We start from the raw sequence: 25,867 nt of genomic DNA, 5'->3' as shown, positions 1-25,867 counted from the left end.
AGAGAAAGAAATAGAATCCTTAGGAGCACAGTTATCTTATTCTTCCAGTTACACGGATCTCATGCAAGAGATCAACTAGCTTGGAATCATCTTTAGGAGCACAATGCAGGGTACAAAATTCTAATACACTGGCTTCCACATGTTTATCTTAGAGCTCAAATTAGTTACCCATACACTAAGATTTTAGTACAAACCTTAAAAAAAATTAAGGTAAACAGAAAGTTAACACGTTTAATATTCCCTCCATCCCAAATTGATTAGTCTATTCATTTTGGAAAACCCCAAATTAACTGTCACCCAAATTGTAAAGAAAATGAGAAAAAATCTAGAAATCTTATGCACAATTAACAAACACATTCATCCACAACTTGCTTATGATCATTAGAATTTGTCAAGAATATCAAAACAGAAATATTCAATGTCATAATGAGTATTGTAAATCAGGAAAAACATAACAAAAACTCACGTAAATCATCAATGTCAAACACCTTTTGCATGTCATAATGAGTATTGTACAGCAATCCTAAAGTCAGTCACAGACACAGATAGAACATCCCAAAAGAATATAGAACAACACATAAAATTTACTATATAGGGATAAGGTACCAAAATAGGCCTAAGGTTTTTTAGAAAGTACCAATTTAGGCTCAACGTTCAAAATAGCACCAATATAGACTTAACATTTACAACATATTATCAATTTAGGCTTAACGTTTACAATATAGCATCAATTTAGGCCTCACGTACAAAATAGCACCAATATAGGCTTAACGTTTACAAAATAATATGAATTTAAGCTTAAAGTTTACAAGAATCAAGATAAGGAGCCTAGTCTATGATGTGTGAAAACTATAATGCTTTAGGAAGCCAATTGGTGGATTATATGAACAAGAATCAAGATAAGAAGCCTAGTCTATGGAGGAAAAGAAAATCTAAGAGCAGTAATACTAACAACAATTATTGATAACACATTAGCTATGAATGGTAATTCTGAAAGCAGCTCAACTGACGAAAAATCTTGTAAAAGCCAAAGAGAAGAAGTTATCAAAGCTAGATTTCAAGAGTTTATGTCAAGTCCGAACCATCTGATACAAGCCTAGTAAGTCCTTTAAAAACAGGAATTGTTAACATTTTTGCTTTACTCATAATTAACTGAATTCTAATTGATTTTCAAGTTGTTAAAGATGGATATCAATGGAGGAAAATATGGTCAAAAGGTCACATGAGATAACCCTTCACCAAGAGTTTATTTCAAGTGCTCATTTGCTCCTACTTGCTCTGTTAAAAAGAAGATAATTTCAAATGCAATTGGACACAAGATCATACATAAAATAACTCTTTTGTGATAAATCTGAATGAGATTATTAGTTTCTAAAGTATAGTTCTTTTGTTTCTACGATATTCAAGTGCAAAGAAGCATTGAAGACCAATCAGTGTTAGTTGCAAATATGAAGGTGAACATAATCACCCACATCCATCACAAACAGATGCAACATCAGGGGGAAGCAGAAACCTAACTCTTGGTTAAGTACCTTGCTTAGCTTCACTTCATCAGGCCCAACATTTACTCTTGGTGGAACAGATGGATTCTTCCTTGACAAAAGATCCCAATTTCACATTTAAGACCATAATATTAAATAGCTTTAGGCTAAGCTGGTAAGTTTATCTAACATTTAAGCTGTCTAAACCTAAACTGAATGCTCGGGATGTTTAAAACATTAGTTAATAGTGCTACTGCCTCTTATAGATATTATGCAAAAACAGATAAAATTTTGCCCCATACTGAAAGACGAAAAACTTCACATTTAGCAAAGAAATTTCCAATTATCACAAGTTGTCAAAGTGATAAACATGCCAAAAATATCAATCGGTGTTACAAATTTCTAGGGCTTTTCTTTATATTTGAAACTATAACTCAATGTCCAAATGTTGGTTCTCCAACTTATATATAACCTAAAAGAAGCAAAAACTTACCAGAAATTTTATTGAAAGTGGGAACTGCAGTAATTTTGAGAATGCAATTGAAAATCTAGATTAAAGAGGGAGGGAAAGAAAAGTGAAAGAGGGAATGAAAGTGTTTCAAAAAGTACCTGTAGAAAACCCAAAGGGAGTGAGAATCAAGGGATTGGGAATGACCGAACGCACACCAGAGAATGGACCGCACATCAGGGTTTTAGGTTTTTACAAAAAAACAATTGGGCAAAGAATGGATCATACAGATCGACTGAAAAGTGGGATTCGCCTGCATAAGGTTATTTGCTCGATTCATTTTGCTGTAATCAAAATATGGTCTCAAATTCGAGTGAGCCAGGTTTGGGTTTTAGGGGGAAACGAAAAGAAAAGAGAGAGGGAAACCAAAAGTGAGGGAGGGAATGAAAAATCGATGGAGGGAACATTTAGGAGAGTAAAAGCAAAAGCAAGTAATAAGCAATTAATCAATTAATGTATTATTATTATAATTAATAAGTGTTTCAGTTTTCTGTATTACAATTTCTAAGGGGTTTTAATTTAGGTATTAAAATAGAAAATAAAAGGATTTTAATTTAGAATGAATTAATAAGGGAAATTTTTGATAAAATTTATTAAAAATATGTTTTGCTTATTAATTAAATAGTATTAGAATTTATGCTTATTAAAAATATTGAGAATTTATTTTTAATAAGTATTTTATACCCTTACTAAATTTTGCTTACTAATACCTCTTTTTTTTGCAGTGGATTTTAACTCTATTTATAAAAATAATTTCAAATTAATTATTATATTTAATATATATAAATATTGTTTATTTATTTTTTTACGTCATCTGATCCGACCAATACGAATCATCCGGTCCGGTTCTGATAACGTTGATCACAGCACAAAAGTTTCCCCCTTAAGATAATTTTATTTTTTATGATTTTTTTAATCCTGAAATATACAAAACGACGTCGTTTTGCATCCAATAGAATTAAGAAAGATTATTTACATAAAAAGTGTTTCAATTTTGACACATCTCTTGCAACACTTTATAATTAGTGTTCTAAAATTTCAAAATTATGTGAGTTTGACATGTCTTTTGCAACATACCATAAACCATGTTGCAAAAGATCCAAAAAAATCATAAAAAGTGCAACACATTATAAGCAACACATGTATTTTAGGTTGCAAAAGACCATCTATGGTGTAGTGCGTTTTCCCCGTATTTATGAATACATGGTGGAGTTTTTGGTCACCTTGACCATGAACAAGAAGAAGACTTCAATCTTTTTTAGGAACAATGGTGTGACTTACACCATCGATTATGAGGCAATGGGAAACATGTTTGGTTTCCCTACTACTGATTTTTATGATAAGCCTAAAGATTTTGATAATGATTCTGTTTGGCAAACTCTTTCGGACCAAGATAGTTTTAACTCCAAAAACACTTCAAGCAAGTTGATTAAGGACAATTGTGTGTTCTTCTTTCACAAATATTTGAGTTTTTCCTTGTTTGGTCGTGTTGAGAGTTTAAAGATTCAAGTTCGGGATTTGTTTGTTTTGGATAGTTTGTTTAAAGGGTTGAGGGTTGATAGCATTGGTATATTGTTTGATAATTTGTTCCGTGCTTCGAGGGCTCACACCAATCAAGTCCCTCTTTGTAATTTTATCACGGCTATTGTGTTGGGAGCACGGGGTGAATTGGCCGATTATGACATGTCCACCTACCATGGATATATTCCAATTTTGGACATCTCGGCACTTGAGCGGGCTCACTTATTGCTTACTTCGGTTCCTCCCGTCTTTATTTCATATGCTTCCCGTATTGCCTATCTTCGTGGAACTATGGGTGGAGGAGCTTCAAGTTCTCAATATGTAGGTACCGAAGAAGGAGGCGAGGCGGAAGGCGAGGAGGATGCACCACAAGCTCAACCACAACCCTAAGCACCTCGTGAGGATGATCTGGTGGATTTGCGGAGGATTTTGAACCAAATCAATTCCAATAATCGTCAAATGAATTTAAGAATTGATGATTTGGTGGAAAACAACATGGTGATGAATGACAACCTCAATACTTTGAGGCGCGAGCATAGATCTACTCGGTATCGGATGCTTTCCTTTTTCCGTTGCCGAAATGTGGAGACTTCACCAACACCGCCGGATTCCCCGCCTCATGCATAGGTTGTTTTCTTTATTTTTATTTTTATCTTGTTAAAGTTTGGTACAATATTTCTTTTTAATATGTTTGGTACAATTTTTAATTTTATGTTGAATGATTTTAATTTGCTAATATTCTATCTTTATTTCGTATGTTTTATTTCGTGCTTATTTTTTATGTTATGTCGATTTTTGCACCAATGAGGACATGGTCCAATTTAAGTGTGGGAGGAGATATACATATATCATTTTTAGTTTTTAAGCACAAATACTAAATGCAACGAATAATTTTTATGCAAATGCAACATATATTGCAACACATTTTATTTTCACACTATTTTTCATTAACTTGACATTTTCATATGATTATAATTTAATAATAAGTTACAATGATTATTATTTTTTAGATTATCATTATCTATAGAAATGATATTTCTATACGGGTAATATTCTTCAAAATGTTTCACAAATCTCCGATACGATTTTAAGTATAAAAATTGTCTCGAGTAAATGTATTTAAGTAAAAACTTCTTTATTTCAATCTCTATTTTATATCATGAAATTCATGATACAATAAATCTTATTTTAAATTTTCAATTATGTTTATAGGCATTAAATTGAACTAACAATTTTAGCTCGGTTTGATTTCGTCTTACATTAACACCAATTGAAGTTTTCAAGGAAACTTTAGCCATAATACATGTTGAATTTTAAGTCAATATAGGATGAATGTGCTATCTTTCTTTTTCCCAAGTTACAATTCAAATTTGTAATTCATATTAATTAATCAATTAGTTGAATTCTTAACTTTTGGCCACGATTGAGACCAACCTTATCACAATCGAGGTATGAAAGGGAAGAAAATTAAGTACCGTTTACTTTTGGCCACGGTTGCGACCACCCTTATCACAATCGAGGTATGAAAGGAACGTTTAAAAGCAAAAAAATAAGCGTGTTTAAGTTTAAAGTAACGATTGCGTCCACCCATGGCATGGTTGGTACCTCTTAAGCGAACACAAAACAATAAAATACGTATAAGGTTACGATCAAGACCACCCTTACCTCGGGCGTAACCAAGTAAATAAATTAATCCTAAGTACTTATTTAAATTTAATATATCTCATATATTAGTTTAGGTTTGGGAAATGAAATTTTGTGCTTTAAAATGCCTTGAGACGAAAGACTCAATAACATGCGTGCTTATATCGTCCCGAATGCTTCAATTCAAAATTGAAAATACAAGACGAATGATATATCATATTTATACTAAGTTAGTTTGATATTTTGCGTATAAATTTGCCATGCGAAGTTAGTATTTTCGGCTTAACTAATTAAAAAGATAATACAGAGATATATGTTTTATTTTTATAATGAGATTAGTTAAAGAATAAATTCAGTGAAATTTTTCTCGGGACTAGCAAAAGATTAAGTGTGGAGATTTGTTAAGCCCAAAATATACCTAATATATCATCAATAATTACATTAATATTGCTACAAATTCATGCTATTTATACTTGTTTAGAATACTTGTACTCTCGAATATGTTTCTTTCTTGTAAGGTACATAAATATTTGGTAAAATCCAAATAGGAACGAAAAGAGCTCAAAAACAGAATAAAAACCTTATAAAAGGAGTTAAAAACGACGAAGATCAAATTACACCAAAACATGGACAAAGACGAGGTCAGAAACAGAAGAAATGTCGAATTCTCGGTTAAAGAAATGAATTCTCGGTTGAGAATTTAATGAAAGCCGCGACCGAGAATCCACAATTCTCGGTCGCGACACGCGTTCGTCCAGATCTCCTTCCCTTTGTCCAAAGACCAAATAAATGCTCCCCCATTCTCGGCCGAGAATTGCCATTCTCGGTAAGTGCAGAAATTCTGCCAAGTATAATGAACACATGTTAAAATCCAAGAAACGCGTTCGTTCGGGTGGATAAAGACGTTCTTTCACAACGGACACGATCCTTCACAACGGACACGACACTTCAAACACGACTCTTCAACATCTATAAATAAAGAGTTGATGGAGAGTTGAAGATATATAGAATAAAGAGATTAGTATAGAACTTATGCAGAAATTCCGAGTCAAGTGATTCAAAATTTAGATTTCATTTCTGTTCAAAGCAATATGATGTACACACATTGTTTATTCAATAATAACAAACACAGTAGCGTTTAGACATTGTTCAAATTTAGTTTTCATTTTGGTAGTAGATAGACCAGTCTCTATTCCGAAAATTCAGCGAGAAGATTGAGTAGAGAATCCGCCCCTGAGCCTGACAAACTCTAACGAAACCCAAGGAAAGGATTGACAACCCGTTCACTTGCACGCCGTCGAATGTTTTCATGCTCCTTGTTCTCTGTAAACTTGTATCAATTTATATTTCATCTAATAAAGTCTGTTCTATTCGATAGATTTTTATGCAGCACTTTGGTAAAGGATCCGAAGTGGATTGCTGGTGTTTTCATTAAAACGTAGTTTAATTCAAAATCTTTACAAGGAAACTTTGTTGAACACTTAGACAAGTTATTATCTCGGTAGAGTTTTAATTTGGTTAAGGAAGCAATCTAAACCAGTTAGGAGGATTGTTGCGTTCAAAGCCTAAAAATTAGAGGTTCCGTCATTTATTTCATCGTCATAATTTATACAAAGTTTAAAGTTGTTTTCTTTGCTTAATGCAAACGAATATATTTGTTTACTTTTCTAAAAAGTACTAAACGTTCGTGTCTTGCAAATTCACCCCTAATTAGAAGCATTTTCTAACATTTTCATACTCTAATCTAATTCTCATTCTAGCAATTTCAAAACCAAATCCGATTTAACGATTTTCCTTATTATAAATTTTAAAAGTATATTTAACCAATTCAAAATAAGTTTTTGTTAAAAAACGTTCCATGTGGGATCGATATCTTTTATTACTACAAGCGTATACCGTGCACTTGCGGAAATCGCTCAACAGCCGGTCTCTCCCATAACCGCTCCGATGACAATCCCACTTCTCCTATTCAGCATAATCTTGCTGGAGCTACTACGCCGAGCAAGAAAGCTCAAGCTGTCCAAGCCACCTCTTCCAAAGGGAAACAGCAGCAAAAGGACAAGGGTAAGAAAGTAGTACAACGCACCTACACTCAAGTCTTCGAGAGTGTGAGGGGGTGGAAGATTGACCACTCGTGGTGGTTCTCACAAGGATTCGTGGATGCCGAGCAGCCTTTCTGTGAGTGGATCAAGAACAATGGCTGGATCGAGCTGTTCTCAGTTCGGGATCCCACTTACCCTGAGTTGGTACGAGAATTCTACGCCAACCTGAAAGTCGCAAATGATAACAGGAACTACCTAGCGACTCATGTCCGAGGAAAGAACATCTCCATCAACCCAGCATATCTAGCCTCACTGTTCAAACTGAAAAACGAAGGAGCTATACTTCGTAAATCCGGTGACCATGAGAAAACCGACTACGTTCATACCTTCTGTAAACCTGAGGGTCATGTAGGTGAAATTTCAAGCACTTCCATGGGTCAGCATCAAAAGATGGCCCATTACATACTGACAAATTTCCTCTACCCAAAAATCAACTGCACCAAATCAGCAACCAACTTCGAGCAGTGTTTCATATGGCACATGCTGACCTACACGCCGATAAATATGCCTGTCTTCATCATCGGTGGATTTCTACGAAGTACAGGAACCCTTAGGCTGGGCTCCTTCATCACTCGAATCCTCCAGGATCACAAAGTGGACACGGTTTCGAAAATCCAAGTTCGGGGAACCGAAATTACAGTTGCTGCCCTATTTGGTTTGGCATATGACCTACCAATTGTGGCGAAGAAAGGAAAAGGAGAAGCTGTCCAGAACGCTGAGGGAGAAAACGCTGAGGGGGTAGTGACTATAAAGGGCAGAACACAAAGAAAGAGGAAAGCTGTGAAAAGCACATCTAAATGAGCTGCCTCTACCCCAAAGAGGATCAAAGTTGTATGTAAAGGAACAAAGCCGCAAACTCAGCAAAGTCCGGGTGGATCTAGGTCAGCTTCGAAATGACCTAGGCAAGCTGAACCTGAGACAGAAGAAAGAGAGGTTGATGACCAACCATTAAAGAAGAAGAAGAAGAAGCTCAATTTTGAGTTGAGACCTATTGATGCCCAGCCAACAGATATCGTCGTTCCTCCTAACTCACACTATACACAGAGTCAAGGGATTGACGCTGAGCAACAGGCTGAGGAAGAACAAGACCATGACCAATTGGGTGGCCAGTTTGTCGAGGAAGAGTTGGATGACCAGTTAGAGGAAGAAGAACTGGACGATGAGTTTGATGAAGAAGAAAGTGGTCAGGATGACACTGAGGAACCAGCAGATGATGAGCATCCTGAACCAATCAACACTGAGTTGGTTGATGAAGAAGAAACTGAGCACATAGTAGATGCTCCTGCTGTTCAAAGGGATGCCTCACCAACTGACTCCATTGAGTCTATTCCGTGTGACCCTACTCCTCCAAAGCTTAAGAGACTCAGAAAGAAGAAAGCTTTCAGAACACCTGTTATTGATCTCATGGGTGATTCACCGTTGAGAGATGAGATCACTGACCTTAGTGAGGTACATCTTAAATATTTCTCCAACCCACCTGTGTCTCAACCAGAGTCTCAAGAAAATCAAGCCTCTGTTTCTCCAAAGGAACATGCCGACTTAGATGCTTCTGCCAACCAAAGGAATACCGAGCCAGTGCTCGAAGATTCCTCGCCTCAAACTGTTGAGCAAGCTAAGGAATTTCTTGCTCAGGTGGACGCTGATCCTCCACTTCCCCAACTCAATGAGCAGAATCAGATTCAGTCAGTTTCTACTGACAATCCAAATTCTAGGCCAGCTGCTGATAATGCTGGGCCTTCTAATGATGAGCAGAACCAGACACTGCCCTTATTCGGTTCTACTCCACCTCCGGCATCTGGGCCAACACAAGATGGATCCTTTAGCTACCTCATTGCCTCTGAGTCTGGTCGAAGAATTGTTGACTCAGCTCAAGCTCTCATCCAGGACCTCCATCAATCAAGTACCAATGCCGTTGAATCTAACACTGTTGAGACAACTCCATTTTCGTCTGTCACTCAGCTTCTCACCGAGATCAAAGGTATGAAGGATCTTCTGAGTGTCATGACTACACTACAATCTCAATAGCCCAGGCAGGACTCTATTATGAAGCTGGCCGAACTCCAGCTGACCATGGTCAACCATATAAACTCACTACAAAGGGAGTTTCATCAACTGTTAGCTGTGAACTCAGCATATGCCACTTCTGCCGAAGTACATCATCTCTTCAGCCAGCTTCACACTGAGCAAGAGAAAACCAATCACCAGCTTTCCACCTCCTCTCAATGCTCCATCGAGCAAATTAGCGAGGCTGTATGTCTGCTAAACTTAAACAGACAAGAGATGGCAACTGACGAGCTTAAAACCAATGAGATTCTGAAGTATTCTCGAGCAACTTTCAGCAATGTGCGCAAAATCAACGATCAGCGTGAGTATTATGACTCCTCTTTGCTAAAGATGTTTCATCAAGCCTTTGCCATGCTCACTGAAACCATGCACTGGATTGCCAAGTCTCAAGCCGCTGTTTTGAGTATGCTGAGTGCTGAATCTATTGGAATTCCTCGATCCAGTGTGGATGATGGTGTTCCTATCTTCGACGGAATGAATGAAAGCACGAAAAAGCTAAAGGCATCTCTCAACGCCTAACTCAAGCTGCAATTGAAGCCACCTTCATTCCCAAACCTGATGATGGCAAAACGGGGGAGAAAGAACAAGCCCCAAGAACTCAGCAAGCCTCAGTTAGTCAGCCGCAACACAAGGGCAAGGGCAAACAAAAGTAGCTTAACTTGTATTGACTAGGATAGCTAGCTTTTGTTTTTGAACCTTTATATCTGTGTTCTTTTTGTGAACCCTGTTGTGCTGACTTTAAATTCAAAACAAATTATATGCATCTCTATCTCTTTCATAATGACTACTCTTATGCGATGCTTACTTAAGTAATTAATATAATTTGTTAAAACGCATCTTCATTAAATCAACTGTGCTACACTGTCTATATTAATTGATGATATGTCTGCTGTGTTGATCATGCATGTTGACCACTTCTTATATGTCCATTTAACTAAAACTCATTGAATAAAGCATACTCAGCACTCTCTGATATTTAAACCTTCCGCGTAAAACTGAGTTAAATAGAATATGTTCCATGAGCTGACCTATCTCTGAAAACTGACCTTAGACTTACTCAATTAAACCTTGAAATGTTTAGAGTAAAACTAAGTCAGTAGCTCAACCCTTACGGGGGAGTTATTTGATAAAATAAGGTCAACTATCATGGGGGAGCTCAACACTGAGTTCTTCGACTGAATATTTTTGCCAACATCAAAATGGGGGAGTTTGTTGAAACACCTTTCCACATGATTTTGATTTGACAAAATTATTTAAGTAATGCTAAAAATATTCTAACACATTAAATTTAAAATGCTTTGATTTATTACACTAATGTGTTTGTTCAATGTTGAGTTTAATTGTGTATAAGACATTGAGATTAAAAAGCCCAAAGGCCCATAAAGTGGAAGTCAAGCCCAAGTCAACACATCAATACCATTCGGCCCAAGAGTTCAAAACGAAGCCGTATCAACTAAAACGACGACTCAGCAAGAGAAGGATCGAGAAGCCTTTGTGGCAAAAGCTTCAAGAAGAAGCTGCTGAGTTGGACGACAAAGCAGTCTGGACAGCGGCAGGAAATGTTCAACTTCTAGACAAAGTATTTCTACTTTGGGAAAAGTTCAGAAGGTGCAGAAAGCTGTCTCTTGGACTTTTCCTTAAATGTCGAAACATTCTGCCAAAGACTGACGAAGACAGAAGATGCGTGAATCCTGTTGGCCAACAACGCTGAGCACGCCCAGAGTGACAACGACAGGAAGCCGTTTCCCTCCAACGGTTATTTCGAAATTCGAAATGACCAGGTGCCTCAAGTGTCACTATATAAAGGTCATCCATCTGCTTCAATCTACACAGAACTTCAAGTTGTCGAAACGCTGACCAAATTCATACTCGAAGATTCTGTGAGAAAAGCAAAGCAAATACCTTACACCAATTTTCATATTATTGTGTAAAATTCTAGAGTGATTTCCAATCATCTAAAGTGTCTTAGCAATCGTTGTTTAGGACAAACGCTTTATCATTTCTAGAAGAATAGAAAGGAGAGGCTGAGTACTCGGTTATAGTACTCAGCGTAGATATAGGAGTGAGTAGATGTATAGAGGAAGGTACTCTTGTTATACTCAGCTTCTATTTGTAAAAGGTTTTGTGCTCTACCTTTAAAGAGCTCAGTAGAGAATTCAAAAAGCTCGGAACGAGTTCCGGGGACTGGACGTAGGCAGAGAGGCCGAACCAGGATAAGTCTGCTGAGTAATATCTTTCTAACCCTTAAACTCCTTTAATATATATTGCTTGCTGTGAAAACTGACTAAGTAAAGAACTCACGCTGAGTTAAGTTTACTAAGAAGCTGAGTTCAGGAATAGACTCTAAGTGCTATTTTCTGACTCAAGTAAAGAAGCAGACTTAGTCACAAGTTGACTAAGCTTGTGTCTTGAATCTACTTAGTGACGTTGTGTAATCCTTTTCATAGAAAAAGAAGTCAGCCTTAACGGACAATTTTTTAAATAGTTCTTATCCCCCCTTGGAACTAACTTGTCACGTTATAAGGGACCAACAAGGGAGTTAATTAATTTTTTTCCACTGTGAAATCTAAGATCTCATGTTATTTGAGCAGGATTTTCTATACTCCATGCTCCAGTTGTAACAACTCATGATGTACCAAACTATTAAAACAGATCCAAAAGTAAATTATGTTATTATATAATCCACAAAGTTATGGCTTTTTTGGTTATTGTTTTGGGTGTCCGCTATGGTTACTTTGTTTTTTACAAAGTACCGTTACTTGGTGTGTTTTCACCATTGGATGATGGAACATAAAATTAATCCAATGGTGAATATGAGCACCAAGTAACGGTACTTTGTAAAAAACAAAGTAACTATAGCGGACACCTTTTGTTTTATAAATAAACCCCTTTTATTATTTTTTTCTACGTTTCAGTTCAAGTCCGACATATCGTTTACGTGCCAATTTGTTTGCATTTTTCAAACGCATGCAGCATATTTTCAACATACAATTTACTTCTGTACAACCAATTGTTTAATCAATTATATTTTAATCAAGTTTAAGAGTCATCGGAACATTTTAAACAATTAGTTGGAGGTTTACCGGAAGACTTTGAAAATTCAGTGACAAATCAAGCAATTTACATAAGTTATGATGATGTATGAAGCTAATAAAAAAGAAAGTACAAACTAGAACAATCTTTAACAATTAGACAATTTGAGCAGCTGGGGTGGATGTGGTATCATCTGAGGAAATGCCATGTTTGGTTGCATCAAACTTGTCACCATCGCCCCACAATGCATACCCCACTTCTCCATGAACAGCATCGTCCCCAATTACCAGTTCTTCCTCCGACATCCTCATCGGAATAATCAAATTTATGACGGCACAAATAACGGATGTAATCACAACATTCCATCCGATGATAAATGAAGCCCCCACTATTTGTTTAAGGACTTGGAGGCCACCAGATCCACCATACACAGCTCCTCTAGAATTAGTGACAGGAAGAAAGAGTGCGCAAAGCTCAGGCTCCGCAAAAACACCAGTCAACACTCCGCCTACGAATCCGGCGACGGCATGGGTGTGGAAAACACCGAGTGTGTCGTCAATGTTTTGGAGAAGTGGCAATCTTTTGTGTAAAATCATCATGGTGAACCATGGAACACTGCCTGATAGAATTCCCATTACTATCGCGGCCCATCCTTGTACAAGTCCTACATTTTTCATTTACTTATTTATTTTGAAATAGAAACGATAAAAAGAATAATGAAAAAGAAAGGGTTATTCCTTTGTTTAGGGTAAATTTTGAAAAAAAATTACCTGTTGGATTGGGTTGGAAAATATTTTCTTAGAAGGAGCTGTTTCCATTTCCATTCCTAGTTAGATTTTTTGTACTCTTGCAACGCCTCACTTGTTGTAATGGGTTGAAGTGAAGTATGGCATGGATTAATGAAAAATGTCAAAACTTTTAACGTATAAAATACATCTAACGTTTACATCCAGGAGTCATTCTACTCTTAACGCCAAAAATTATGCAACTTTACCTCTAATGTGGCGGCCAAGATCAATTTTACTCATATCGTTGGTAAGTTGAGTCAATTTCAAATATTATTATACAATACATACATTTTGATTTTGTTTTTTATTCTACATCAATTGCATATCCGTTGTTTTAAAAAAAATCAATACTTTTTCAGATTTAATAACTGAATATAGAGATTAATATTTTTAAATTCGATGAAGTATTTAAATTTTTTTTGTCCAACTCGTATAATACAATATTTTTTTGAATTTTTTTCTACGTATAAAAGTGAGATTGGAAGTGCTTTTTCAAGAAGGACCACATGGATTTAGGGTGTACTAACCTTATGTCGAGTAAATCATACTTATGTCGAGTAAATTCAAAAAAAAAATATTGTATTTTTTTTTTTTTGAAACAACGGATATGCAATTGGAGTAGAATAAGCAACAAAATCAAAACGTGTTTGTTATATATGATGTCTGAAATTGATCAAACTTGTCGACTTTACGGATAAAATTATTTTTTGACTGCCAATATTAAAAGTAAAATTATGCAATTTTAGACATTGAAAGTAAAATAACTCTTGTATATAGAGTATTTTTTGCATTTTATCTCATTGAAAGTAAAATAACTCTTATATATGGAGTATTTTTTGCATTTTATCTCTTAAAAGTTTTAACAATTCTGATTAATCTGTTCCACACCCTTCAATCCATTGCGGCACATCAAATGCCGTAATGGTAAAACACTGCAGATGGCAGTGTATTGCACCATTAGAGTGCACTTGGCACCGTAATGGTAAAAAATCTAACCAGATTTGAGAAACCTCTTTCAAGAAAATATTTTAATGGATAATTTTTTTTTTTAAATTTACCCAAACAGATGATTAACCCAAAAGAAAGAAAGATACCTGCGGCAGGGGTAATGCAAACAAGGCCGGTGATCATGCCTTGAACGGCGCCGATGAGGGAAGGTTTATGAAAGAAAAGGACGTCAAGGCAAGTCCAAACAACAAGACTGGTAGCGGCGCATATGTTAGTATTAAGGACGGCCATTGAAGAGTCAATATTAGCACTATATGGATCTCCACCGTTGAATCCTGCCCAGCCCATCCATAACAATCCTGCTCCTGCTACCATCGTTATTAAATTATTTGGTGCGAAGTTCTCCCTGTCTTTTTTTGATCTTGGTCCTACCTGCATTCATAAATTTACGAATAACTTACAAATGTTTTGTCTATTTTCACTTCTTAAAATTTTCTTCCTTTAACTTTTCTTGAGAGTGCTATATTTCTGTATCTCCATGAATCTAGGAAATATTCCCTCAACATATTTTAAAAACAATGGATGAACTCCACTGCAGGACCTAATGAAATGGAGCAACTCATTGGTTGTTTGTTTCAAGTATGGTGTAAACTTGAAATTATAATAACATGTTTTAAAGTATAAAAATAAATAATGTGGTTCCATTTATGTGGTTTAAAAATTTACAAATATATATTTTGTATTACCTTTCATTAATCAATACAGTCCAAACTGACTAACGATGTTAAAAAAAAAAGGTGAAAAGTTAAAGGGTAAAGAGTTATTTTTGTTTTAAAAATGAAATTCTAAATTAAAATAAGGGTAAAGTAAGAAAAAAAAAAACTATTGTGTTTTCACGTATGGTCAAATTGGTACTTAAAAAAAATTGTCCAAACGGTGAAAAAAAGAGATAACTTAAGTTTTTCGTTTTAAAAAAATCTTAAAATTAAAATGAGCTTTGACGACCTTAAAATTGAAAAATGCAAAGACTTACGATATGTTAAACAACTTTAATTCTTTGATTTTTTAATTTTAAGGTAAATTAGATGTTGTTTGGTGAGTATAGAGAAAATGAATGTTTTCGAAAGAGAAAACTCCGAAAATAATGATTTTGAAAAATAAAAGATTTAGTTACATAAAATGTGGTATTACAAATTTAATTTGTAGAATTTTCCATTTTAAGATTGTTAACAATCACTTTTATAGTGTCAAACTAAAAGATTCTCGTTTTTAGCAAAACGAAAATACCCAATCATCGATTGGATTTTTTTCGGATACCAATTTGACAATATGTGAAAGTATATTGATTTTTTTTTCTTTACTTTACCCTTAAATTAATCGTATCAAATGGTATGGTTAAAATTGAGAAACACAAAATTATCTTTATAGATCTTTTATTTTTCATTTCAGAGAAAAGAAACTGAAAAAATTAATGATTTATTATATTTCAAAAAAAAAAAACCAAGATGATGATTATAAGTAAAAATGGAAGAAAACAAACCCAAAAAGCAGTAGTTAAGCCAGCAATCCCAGAAGAAAGATGAATAACATAACCACCAGAATAGTCCATAACACCCCAATGAAACAAAAAACCTCCTCCCCACAAACTAAATGCTCCAACTGTATAACTAAACGTCAACCATACTGGCGCAAACACCATCCAAGCTTTCACATTCATCCTTCCAAGTACTGATCCCGCTATCAATATCACCGTTATTGCTGCAAACACGCACTGAAACCAAACCATGGACGCCGTTGGATAGAATGGCGTTACCATCGCAGTCTCTAAATCTCCATTTTCATGATACTGTGTCGTTTCAGGTAGTGCTGACTGTTTTAACAATAACTTCTGCCCTAAGGCTGCTCCTGCTTTCCCCCAAAACGGCAGAAGCTTCTCGCCAAACGACATCTTGTACCCCCAACTTACCCAGCATATGACCACGGCAGCGAACGCATAAAGAGCCATGAAAGCTGAATTGACTGCCCATTTCTTTTTCACTATGCTTCCGTACAGAATTACTAGTCCTGGAACACTTTGGAGTCCCACCAGGGTGGCTGAGATCATTTGCCATGCGTTGTCTCCTTTGTTTAACCACTCCGGAACTGCCCCTGCGCCGCCTTGGTATGCCACCGGGACTGGGTTTGGAGGTGATGAAACCGCCATGCCTTCTTTCTACCTTGTTTTTCTTTCACCTCTTTAACTAGCTGCAGCTAGTTATGCACCATATATAATATAAGTCCATGTTTTTTTTATCTATATTATACTAGTCTAACTCTTTAATTATTATTTTTAAACACTTTAATTTTATCTTATAATTTTAAAAAATATTTGCGCAAATACGTTTACATTAATTAGTAAATTAAGAAAGAAAAATCTCATATGACACGTGACCACCTCAATCATAAGTAAGCTCTCAACTACTAGTTTTAAATTTAATTAGTATATTGTGTAATTAAATTGATGTAGTATATATGCATTATAAATATTAATATAAAAATTATTTTCTTTTCTTATTTTATATATTATATATATTTAATATACTATTTTAAACTAATATTAACTATTATTATGAATTTTACAATAATTTTTTAAAATCATAATTTTTGCATTTTTATCCTTGTTTTTAATGAAATAAGTTTTATGCCGCTAAATTAAACTTCTATAATTATATATAAATTAATAAATCAATTGCTATATATTCAAAGATATTAGGAATGTGTGTGGAAAGATATATATATATATATATATATGAAGGGTAATTTTTAATTTTAAGTGGTGGAGAAATCACCCCTATCAGACACATTTAAATTAAATAAGTGTTTAATATTTTAATTTAAATGATTAAATAAGTTATGAAACAGAACTTCTTGTCATCTTATCAACAAATATATAGTGTCATTAATTAATATAAACAATTTATTAGTTTTTATATTTTTATTTCTTACACTAATTAGTCAAATCATATATATATATTTTAAAATTCTTTAACTTTTGTCTTAATCAATTTTTTACTCCATACTCATTTATTTTTGTATAAAAAATATACAATTTTCCTTAGTTATATAAAAGTAATAAAACAACTCTTTTTTTTCTTTCAAATTCAATCAATATATTTATAATAAAAATTTATATTATGGGCCTGTTTGATTCAGCTGTTAGCTAATAGTTGTTGCGGTTGCTGTTAGCTGTTTGCAGTTGCAGTAAGCTATTAGCTATGGCTGTTAGCTGTTTGTTATTAACTGTTTAATTACTAGTGTTTGGTAAAATTATATTGAACTGTTGCTGTTCGGATTTAAAATGTCTAAAATGGACATGTCTTAAATTAATCAACGATGAAATTATAAAAAAAAATGTGAAAAAATACCTATAACATTTACAATTAGGAATAATTTTACTCTCAATGTCTAAAATGGTGCAATTTTACCCATAACGCTGGCAGTTAAGAGCAATTTTACCCAATTTCAGACATTATTAGAAAACATAGATTTTTTTTTTGAAAGAATCAATTAAATTAATGAGCCGAATCGGCCAAAAGAACATCGGTAAGGAAGGGAGGTGGACATGCCCACTCCCCACGAACAGACTCCGACACAACCGCCCGAGCTAATCTATGGGCCGCTATGTTTGCTGAACGTTTAACAAAAGAGATTGTAATTGAACCTAAGAAAACATAGATATTTTATTTCTTATTATACACCAATTGCACATAACAGTGGTTCTAACAAAGAGATTACATTTTTTTTGTGATTTAATAATAAAATTGAAAATTAATATTTATATTCGATTAAATATTGGAATTTTTTTGTCCAACCCGTACAAAAGACAATATTTTTTTTATTTTCTTAAAAAAAATTCACGTCTAATCATATGTTTGTAATCTGTTACTAACGATAATAAAATCGCTTTTGACTGCCAAAATTAGGGGTAGAATTGCACTATTTTAGACGTTAAGAGTTGCTTCTAGCTATAAATGTTGAGGGTATATTTGCACTCTATCCTATTATAAAATAAAAAAAGTGTTACACAAATTAATAAAAATAATCTATATAAAAAATTAAAAATTTATTGAACGTAAAAAAAACCTTGTTTTTCCGGTAATTATATTGTAGAAATATAAATAACGTTAAAGAATAAACATATTTTGTGGAAATAAAAATGATAATTCTGTCAATAACAACTAACTACAAACAGATGTTTATGAAAAGCTCCAAATAGGAGCTTTTCGTGAAACGCTCTAAAACGCTGCAGTTTCCAGAGAAAATGCTAAACGTTGCGGTTAGATAAACCTAACCAAACGCTATATTTTCTGCGGTTTGGAGTGAAACGCTAAACGCTCATCTGAAAAGCTGAAACAAACCCCCTCTATGTACACACCAACATTTATAAATTTATACAGATTTAATATGCTAAGTTAATGTATAATTATATTTTGGAAATATAATAATGAAATAAGTTAATGTATGTGTGGTGGTGCCCGCTATGGTTACTTTGTTTTTTACAAAGTACGGTTACTTGGTGTGTTTTTCACCATTAGATGATGGAGCATAAAATTAATCCAATGGTGAAAACCACACCAAGTAGCGGTACTTTATAAAAAAACAAAGTAACCATAGCGAACACCGTTGTGTGGTTATCAATTTATAAATTAGTTATCTTTTGGATTCAATTCTAGCATGTTGAGGGCGATTGATGGAAATGTTAATTATAAATTGATCATTTTGTGGCCTGCATTCATATTGACTACGGTACGGACAAAGATATGAATTTAAGAATGAATTTGTTTGCCGAATGCATTATAACATTCAGAATCTAATTATAATAAAGGAACACTCCAACATTTGGGGATATTTTTGTGCTTTAAATCAATTGTGAATACATTATTGATCCGTTGGAGGCTAATGTACTGAAAATATCTACACCACCGAGTTTGATTGTGGACCAAAAATAAAATTTAGAACATACTAATAAAAAATCCACTATCTAGCTAAATATTCATCATTTAAGAAACTTCATCAAAAAAAAAAAAAAAAAAAACTTCATCAAATTTATGGTTTAATTAAGGCTTAATGTTTCTCCAGCCCCCTTAACTTATCCAAATTGGTCGTTTTACCCCTCCAACTCATCGAATGTCCTATTTACCCCCTTAACTCCATAAAAATGATATTTCTTACCCATTTAACTTGTCCAAATTTGTCATTTTACCTTTTCTGAACTCATCGAATATCCTATTTACCCCATTAACACCATAAAAGTGGTATTTTTCACCACTTATGATCCTATTGACCCTCTTAATTCCATAAAAATTGTATTTCTTATCCAATTATAGTAGTAAAAAAAGTTGAAAAGAGAAAGAACGAATAAAAAATACAAATAACAAGAACATTAATATAAACAAGTTAAATACATTATATGTAGGGATAATGTACCAAAATAGGCCTATGCTTTTTGGGGAAGTATCAATTTAGGTTTCACTTACAAAATAGCATAAATATAGGTTTAACGTTTAAAAAAATAGGCTTCGATAACGGATTGTAAGGGGTGAAAAATACCACTTTTATGGAGTTAAGGGGGTAAATAGAATATTCTATAAGTTGGGGGAATAAATGGACAAGTTGAAGGGGTGAGAAATACCACTTTTATGGAGTTAAGGGGGTAAATAGAACATTCGATAAGTTGATGGGGTAAAATGACCAATTTAGACAAGTTAAGGGGCTGGAGAAGCATTAAGCCTTTAATTATCTTCCATCTTGTGTGCAGAAAACAAGAGAATAAAATAATGAGGTATCATAGAAATAAGTTTGAGTCCAAATGTATTGATCAATTTAATGAAATTTGTAGAAATTGTGTACGAATTTCAATTTAATCCTTCGTTATAAATTAAGTCATTTTCATTCAATAAGTGATATCAGAGTGGACGGTTAGAGATCAATACGTGGTCAATGTAAGCAGACGGTCAGAGACCGAGAGTCAAGTGCTTCGGAAGTTCGCGATCCGGAATCATGGTGGTTCAAGAAATTGTTAGCACGCAGTCCGAGACTGTGAAAGTTATTGGTTTGAGACCAAACATACTTGCTTGGTTGAAGAAAATAACCTCATATTCTAGATCTCAAATCTTTACATGCTAATCTTAAATATGTGTTTCTTGAACCTCCATCTTCTTTACCTGTTACTATTTCTGCTCATTTGACATGTGATATGGAGAAATCCTCCCAGACAGGATGTACAACATCCGGGCAATGGGGGCACTCCCCCCCTCACTAGCTCTTAAGAAATTGGTTTAATATATTAGGGTTCTTGAATTTGGTTCAAAAAAACCGGTTGACCTCTTGAACTTATAAAGTACTTTATTAGCTTTTTAAACTTGCTTAAAATAATATATTGATCACCTGAATTTGTTTAATAATTCCCCCTGAACTTGCTTACAGCTACAGTGATTTATTGGCCCGAAACTTGCTTAAAGTGATATAGTTTAATGGGAAATTTACATGTGAATTCACTTTTGAAAAATTATTTACAATTATGTCAAGTCATAAATTTTAATTATATCAAACTAATAAAATCATTATTTTTAATCTATTTTAAGAATTAGAATTTATAAATTAGGGGTCTAGAATATATTATATAGAGTTTAAAATTTATAAATTGGAGTTTAGAATTTTAAATTAGGGTGTATAAGTATACTTTATTAAATTAGGGTGTATAAGTATACTTTAGGGTCATAATTAAATTTCAAGATCTGATTTAGTTATAATTTTATAATTTAATTATGATATTCATGTAACCTACCCTAGTTTAATTTGTCTAAATCTTCTTTTGCTCTACTATAGATTTAAGGAGTCAATCATGTTTAGGGAGACAACTGGTTGGTTTTCTGGAGGAATTTTATGGGGCACAAAATTTATTAAGTCTAACAAATCTATGTATATTTAATATTATATGTAAATATTGTATCTTCTCTCAATTATTCTGCTATTTATACCATTTTCAGATTTAGCAAGAGCAGAAACGATTTATATTATACGTGGATCAATATATTTATGTGGTTGCAATAAAAGAAAGGACTCAGATCCGAATGTTCGGAAGGGCCTAAATGATGAAGATTTGATTGGAGTTGCTTTTATGCGGATTTTGATTTCCATGAAGTATATGTATTTTTGTTTTTGTGTGTTTTATACCTTTTATGGCTTTTTATACTCTTTGTAGTCGGTTTGGTCCCATTGTGGATTTTGTAAGGTTTTTTACCTTTTTCATTTCTTGTTGTAACTGTTGTTTTCGTATTTAATGAAGTTATAAGCATTTTCATCAAAAAAAAAAACAAAAAAACAAAAAAAAAAAATAGAAGTCGAAGAAGAAAGCTAGGTGATTGATAGATTCTAGAATTTTTATATTGTATTTCTTTTTTGAATTTATACCTGTTTTATTTTCTGTTTCATAATATGAGAATGTGATCATACTTTTTAGTTTTAATTTATAATGAGTAGAAAATTTCAAATGTTAAATTTAATTATAAATACTATAAAATTCGAAAGCATTGATAATGAAAAAAAAAATTAAGCTTTTATAATTTATAATTATAAAATATAATTATATATATATAAAAGAAAGTTCACACTATTGAGGCAGATTGGTTAAACACACTATTAACCAATTTATTTATATAATTGTTTTAAAATAGTCACTCAATAGTTTTGTTTCAATTAGATTATTGTAGCGATTTTAGTGATTAAAAAACATCAAAATCATGATATAGATGATACGTAAGCATGAATCAATTCAGATCACAGGCCAAAACGATACATGACATCCACGTATGTATCACCTAATTATTACGTGTTGGTTATTTTATAAAAATAAACAACACGTGACTGTTAGATCAGAAAATTAAGTTATCTCATGTTAACCTGTCATTCATATCATTATTTTGATACATTGTAACCATTAAAATCAACATAATGATTTAATTGAAGTCGAATCACTGATTTAAAACATTCATTTAAGTTCAGTAACCGATCATGTATTTAACCCCAGAAAATTAGCAAATGACCCGAGCTTCTCATTTTTCATGGAAGGGAAAGAGTTCTTCTTTGTTCTTTTTCATGGAAGGAGAATCCGAAAAAGACTCGTACAAAGAGCGTGAACCCAAAATTAAAGAACGCAACATGCATGAGTAATTGGAGAATGTTGAAAGCCATTATCTTGTGCTATTTTTCCTACATGACTCACGTTTTATATGATGCTTTGTACATTGATCTCTCTGATTATCGATCTCATCTAACCAGAACTTGAGAATGCGGGATTATTCAGCACTCCCAGATGCAGTGGCCGAGACGATACTGTTCAGGCTGCCGATGAAGTTGATTCTCCAGTGCAGGTGCGTCTGCAAATCATGGTATTCTCTTATCAAAAGTCCTAATTTCATTTCAACCTACCTTCGTAAAACCCTAACCCAAAATACCCAAATGTTTCTGCACGAATGGGATATTAGTGATAAAACTGGATGTTGCTTATTGCATTTTCACAATCGAGATTACTTCCACTCCCTGTTATTCCACCTTCCTCATAATCCCAATTGCTGGATTCAAATCGTTGGCTCCGTCAACGGTTTGATCTGTTTCTCTATTGATCAAGGTAGTGTTAATCTCGTTGTTAACTTCGTCCTCTGTAACCCTTTAATTGGACATTTTCTGTCAATCCCTCCACCCCATTCATCATCTTCATCAGTGACAATTTGGGATGTTAAGGGCTTCGGATTTGATGAGACGACCCTGGATTACAAAATCTTATATATCAACTCCGATTGGGATGGTTTTATCTACTCACTCAATTCGAATTGCTGGAAGAGGATCGCTCCTGTCCCCAAGAATTGGGATATGCAAAGCAATTCAGTCGTTTTTGTGAATGGCAGGTTTCATTGGTTTGGTCATGGTCATGGTTCTAAGATTAGGTTGAATATGATTATGGTGTTTGATGTGAAGGGTGAGGCTTTTGACCACATTCCATTGCCGAAACCTTTGGCAGAGTCTCGATATGATATAGTAAATGTTATGGAATTTGGGGGATCATCAATTGCGGTTATTCAGCAAACTGATTGCAACGAAAGGTTTGTGATTCATATATGGATGATGAAAGAATACGGTTCAGTGGAATCATGGGTGAAGTTAACAGTAGGGTTTCAAAATCGAGGGTTCATAAAACGGGATGAAGTGTTGGGGTTCATAAATAAAGATGAAGTTTTGATTAAATTTAATAAAATATCCATTGTCATTTACTCTGCATAAATACGTGCCTAGCTTTGTTCTACTCGATAAAGAAAACAATATTGATGTTGCTGCTCCGACTCATACAAAACGGATTATATCTCCTATCCAGTACGCTAGATCTTCAAATTTATGTGAAATTGTTGTTAAAGTTACATATATGAAGGCATACTCAGATTTTACCGTGATGTTTTAGTTAATTTTATGTTTGTTAATTTAGATCTGAAGGTGACCGAACAAATTTACTTGGTCAACCAGATGTTTATCGATGTTCACTGATCGAATCTATAACTTTTCCACTTCCACTTTGTAGAGATTAACAAATTAAGCTACATTCTACAACTTTTATTATAGCTTCTTAACTTCGAAACGGAACATGATAGCTTTTGAAATTTACATTTTACTAACATAATACCTTTTATCATTGATCAAAATTACTACAATAATAGATAATTTTTCATTATAAAGCTGCTGGAAATGATATTATAAGCAACTTTAAAGGTTGAACTTTTGGGGTTTTGAGGTCCTTTACGTGTTGTTTGGTTAGGAGATAGAAATTGGTTGTTTCAAGAGAGAGGTTCTGAAAATGGTGATTTAGAAAATCGAAATGGTAGTTTCATCATAGTTCTAGATAATTTTAATTCTTAAACTTTTTTGTTTTGAGGTCGTCATACATCATTTTACTTTGGTCAATCATAAAAATGTCGTAATGTTAAGTAAACTGTAAAATTCAAAGGTTATAATATCCAATTTTGAAGTTTAAGACTTCAGCCATAGTGAAAGTAAGGCCAAAGTTGAAAGACCATGAATGTAATTTATTCCAATATTTTAAGACCCCTTACACTACCAATTTTTAAGCATATCCTTTCCACGTTGGTTGGTATTTGATTCGAATCGGAACAAAGATAAAAGATTAAGATACGGATAAAATTAACATAATGTGCATTCCTTTACTTTGAGTAGTAAGGCTTATAACAGCATTATGAGTTGTGCATACAATTACAAATAGCACGTAAGCATTTCTAGATGTGTCCACCTCTAGTGGTTGGACCAAAATATATTTATTATTTTTATTTAACTAACAGTTTTTTATTTTACAAAATAATTAATTTGATAAAAATTGTTGATTACAATTATTAATTATTGAAGAAAATATTATCAGTTTATTAGTTATTTAATTAACATTTTTTCAGTTTATTTGATTTTTTTAACATTGATTATAAATAATAACTATTTATCATATTTTAAAATTGTTAATTGATTAGTTTATAGTGTCTTTGTGTTTTCCCACCATTGGATGATGATTTTGTTTTTTTTCCACCATTAGATTAATATACCATCTCATCATCCAATGGTGAAAAAAACAAATTAATGGTTACTTTGTTAAAAACAAAGTAAACTTTGCTAATATTATAGAGAAGGAAATGAAGGAAAAATTGAATATTTTTTTTAACCATACATGATACTAAAACTAGTATTCATATCCCAATCTAATTATAACTAATTCAAAAGATTAAAATTTTGCTAGTTGAGAGTCATTTAGAAAAGAAAAATGAAATATTTTAATAATAAGGGTAAAATACTCTTAATATTAGTTTAAAAAAATTGAACTTTACTCCAAACATATCAAATTGATCAATTGAGGATCAATCCAACAATGTAAACAAAGCTAATTAAGACATTCACTAACTAATAATATTGACAATTTTAAAGCCACAATTATTACAAATTATCCTTGTTGCAAATTTTATTTTCGCACCAACTTGCTAGCAAAAGAGCCTAATTTGGTAATGTCAAACCCTTATTTTGTGTGTTAAAGGTTAAGGGTATGTTTGTTTTATCTACGTTTGTTGTTGTTGTCTCATACTGCCTTTGTAAAATGCTACTTTTGAGATGTAAAAGGCAAATAACAGATCACTAACCAAACACTTAAAAGTCTCAATTTTGAAGTGAAAAAACAAATCGGAGCATGAAAACAGCAACCAAACACCCCCTAAATTCAACTTCTCTACCAATATTAAAGGTATTTTCAATCTGGATGTGGATTAGACTAGACCGGAGAGATCAAGTTGTAATCTCAACCATTAATATTTATATTCTACTCCTAAATGTCAAGTATGATAACACTATGCAAGTAGGCTATTCTCCTCACAGAAAAATCTTCATTAAGAATCTTGACCTAAACCATCAAGGATAAAAAGAGCTGAAACATGAAATAGAACACTCTCCGATCAACCATACAACTAGAGAGCCCGGAAAACAAATGAGCAACATGATTCGCTAAATGTGTTTCACAGCATTGAAAGAGGCCAATTTCAGAACTAAGGCTTCAAGGCAAAGCCATAAGCATCAAACATCAGTCACTAATTCCAATCTGAAAACAAATTCTAATAATAACCGTCAGCAGGTAACTCCGCCTAACCAACTAATTAGGGGTGACAAAATGAGTTATCGTATGATTATATTTGATACAAATGCAAC

At 33.5% G+C, this 25,867-nt stretch overlaps 3 protein-coding genes across 3 annotated transcripts; 2 read left to right on the top strand and 1 right to left on the bottom strand.

Moving 5' to 3' along the window:
• The first annotated feature begins 835 nt into the window (after positions 1-835).
• On the top strand, positions 836-1,528 carry LOC136208099 (probable WRKY transcription factor 40). Its single transcript, XM_065998933.1, is given in 7 exon segments — positions 836-941; positions 976-1,050; positions 1,053-1,103; positions 1,176-1,201; positions 1,203-1,290; positions 1,405-1,443; positions 1,446-1,528. Coding segments are annotated over 7 exon segments (468 nt in total).
• A 10,980-nt stretch (positions 1,529-12,508) lies between these two features.
• LOC136209763 (ammonium transporter 3 member 1-like) lies at positions 12,509-16,292 on the bottom strand. The gene is made up of 3 exons (XM_066001346.1): positions 15,630-16,292; positions 14,236-14,521; positions 12,509-13,017 (listed from the first exon to the last, which is right to left on the bottom strand). The coding sequence occupies exons 1-3, from the start codon at positions 16,290-16,292 to the stop codon at positions 12,509-12,511; spliced, it is 1,458 nt and encodes a 485-aa protein (XP_065857418.1).
• Positions 16,293-22,204: 5,912 nt separating this feature from the next.
• On the top strand, positions 22,205-23,676 carry LOC136209420 (F-box/kelch-repeat protein At3g06240-like). Its single transcript, XM_066000883.1, has one exon. It carries the CDS (start codon positions 22,418-22,420, stop codon positions 23,405-23,407), a length of 990 nt encoding a protein of 329 aa, XP_065856955.1. The 5' UTR covers positions 22,205-22,417; the 3' UTR covers positions 23,408-23,676.
• The last annotated feature ends 2,191 nt before the right edge of the window (positions 23,677-25,867 follow it).

This window comes from Euphorbia lathyris, chromosome 10 (assembly GCF_963576675.1).
Source record: "Euphorbia lathyris chromosome 10, ddEupLath1.1, whole genome shotgun sequence".
In the NCBI taxonomy this organism is placed as follows: Eukaryota; Viridiplantae; Streptophyta; class Magnoliopsida; order Malpighiales; family Euphorbiaceae; genus Euphorbia; species Euphorbia lathyris.
Note: the sequence above shows the minus strand (reverse complement) of the source record. Positions and strands in the feature narration are given on the sequence as shown.

Bases quoted from the DNA above. Each gene is read 5' to 3' on its own strand.
- LOC136209763 (XM_066001346.1), bottom strand. From the start codon at position 16,292: ATGGCGGTTTCATCACCTCCAAACCCAGTCCCGGTGGCATACCAAGGC. The intron at 14,522-15,629 runs GTTTGTTTTCTT...TTATGAATGCAG, and splicing joins GCTTAACTACTGCTTTTTGG to GTAGGACCAAGATCAAAAAA. The intron at 13,018-14,235 runs GTATCTTTCTTT...TGAAAAATGTAG, and splicing joins TTGCATTACCCCTGCCGCAG to GACTTGTACAAGGATGGGCC.
- LOC136209420 (XM_066000883.1), top strand. From the start codon at position 22,418: ATGCGGGATTATTCAGCACTCCCAGATGCAGTGGCCGAGACGATACTG.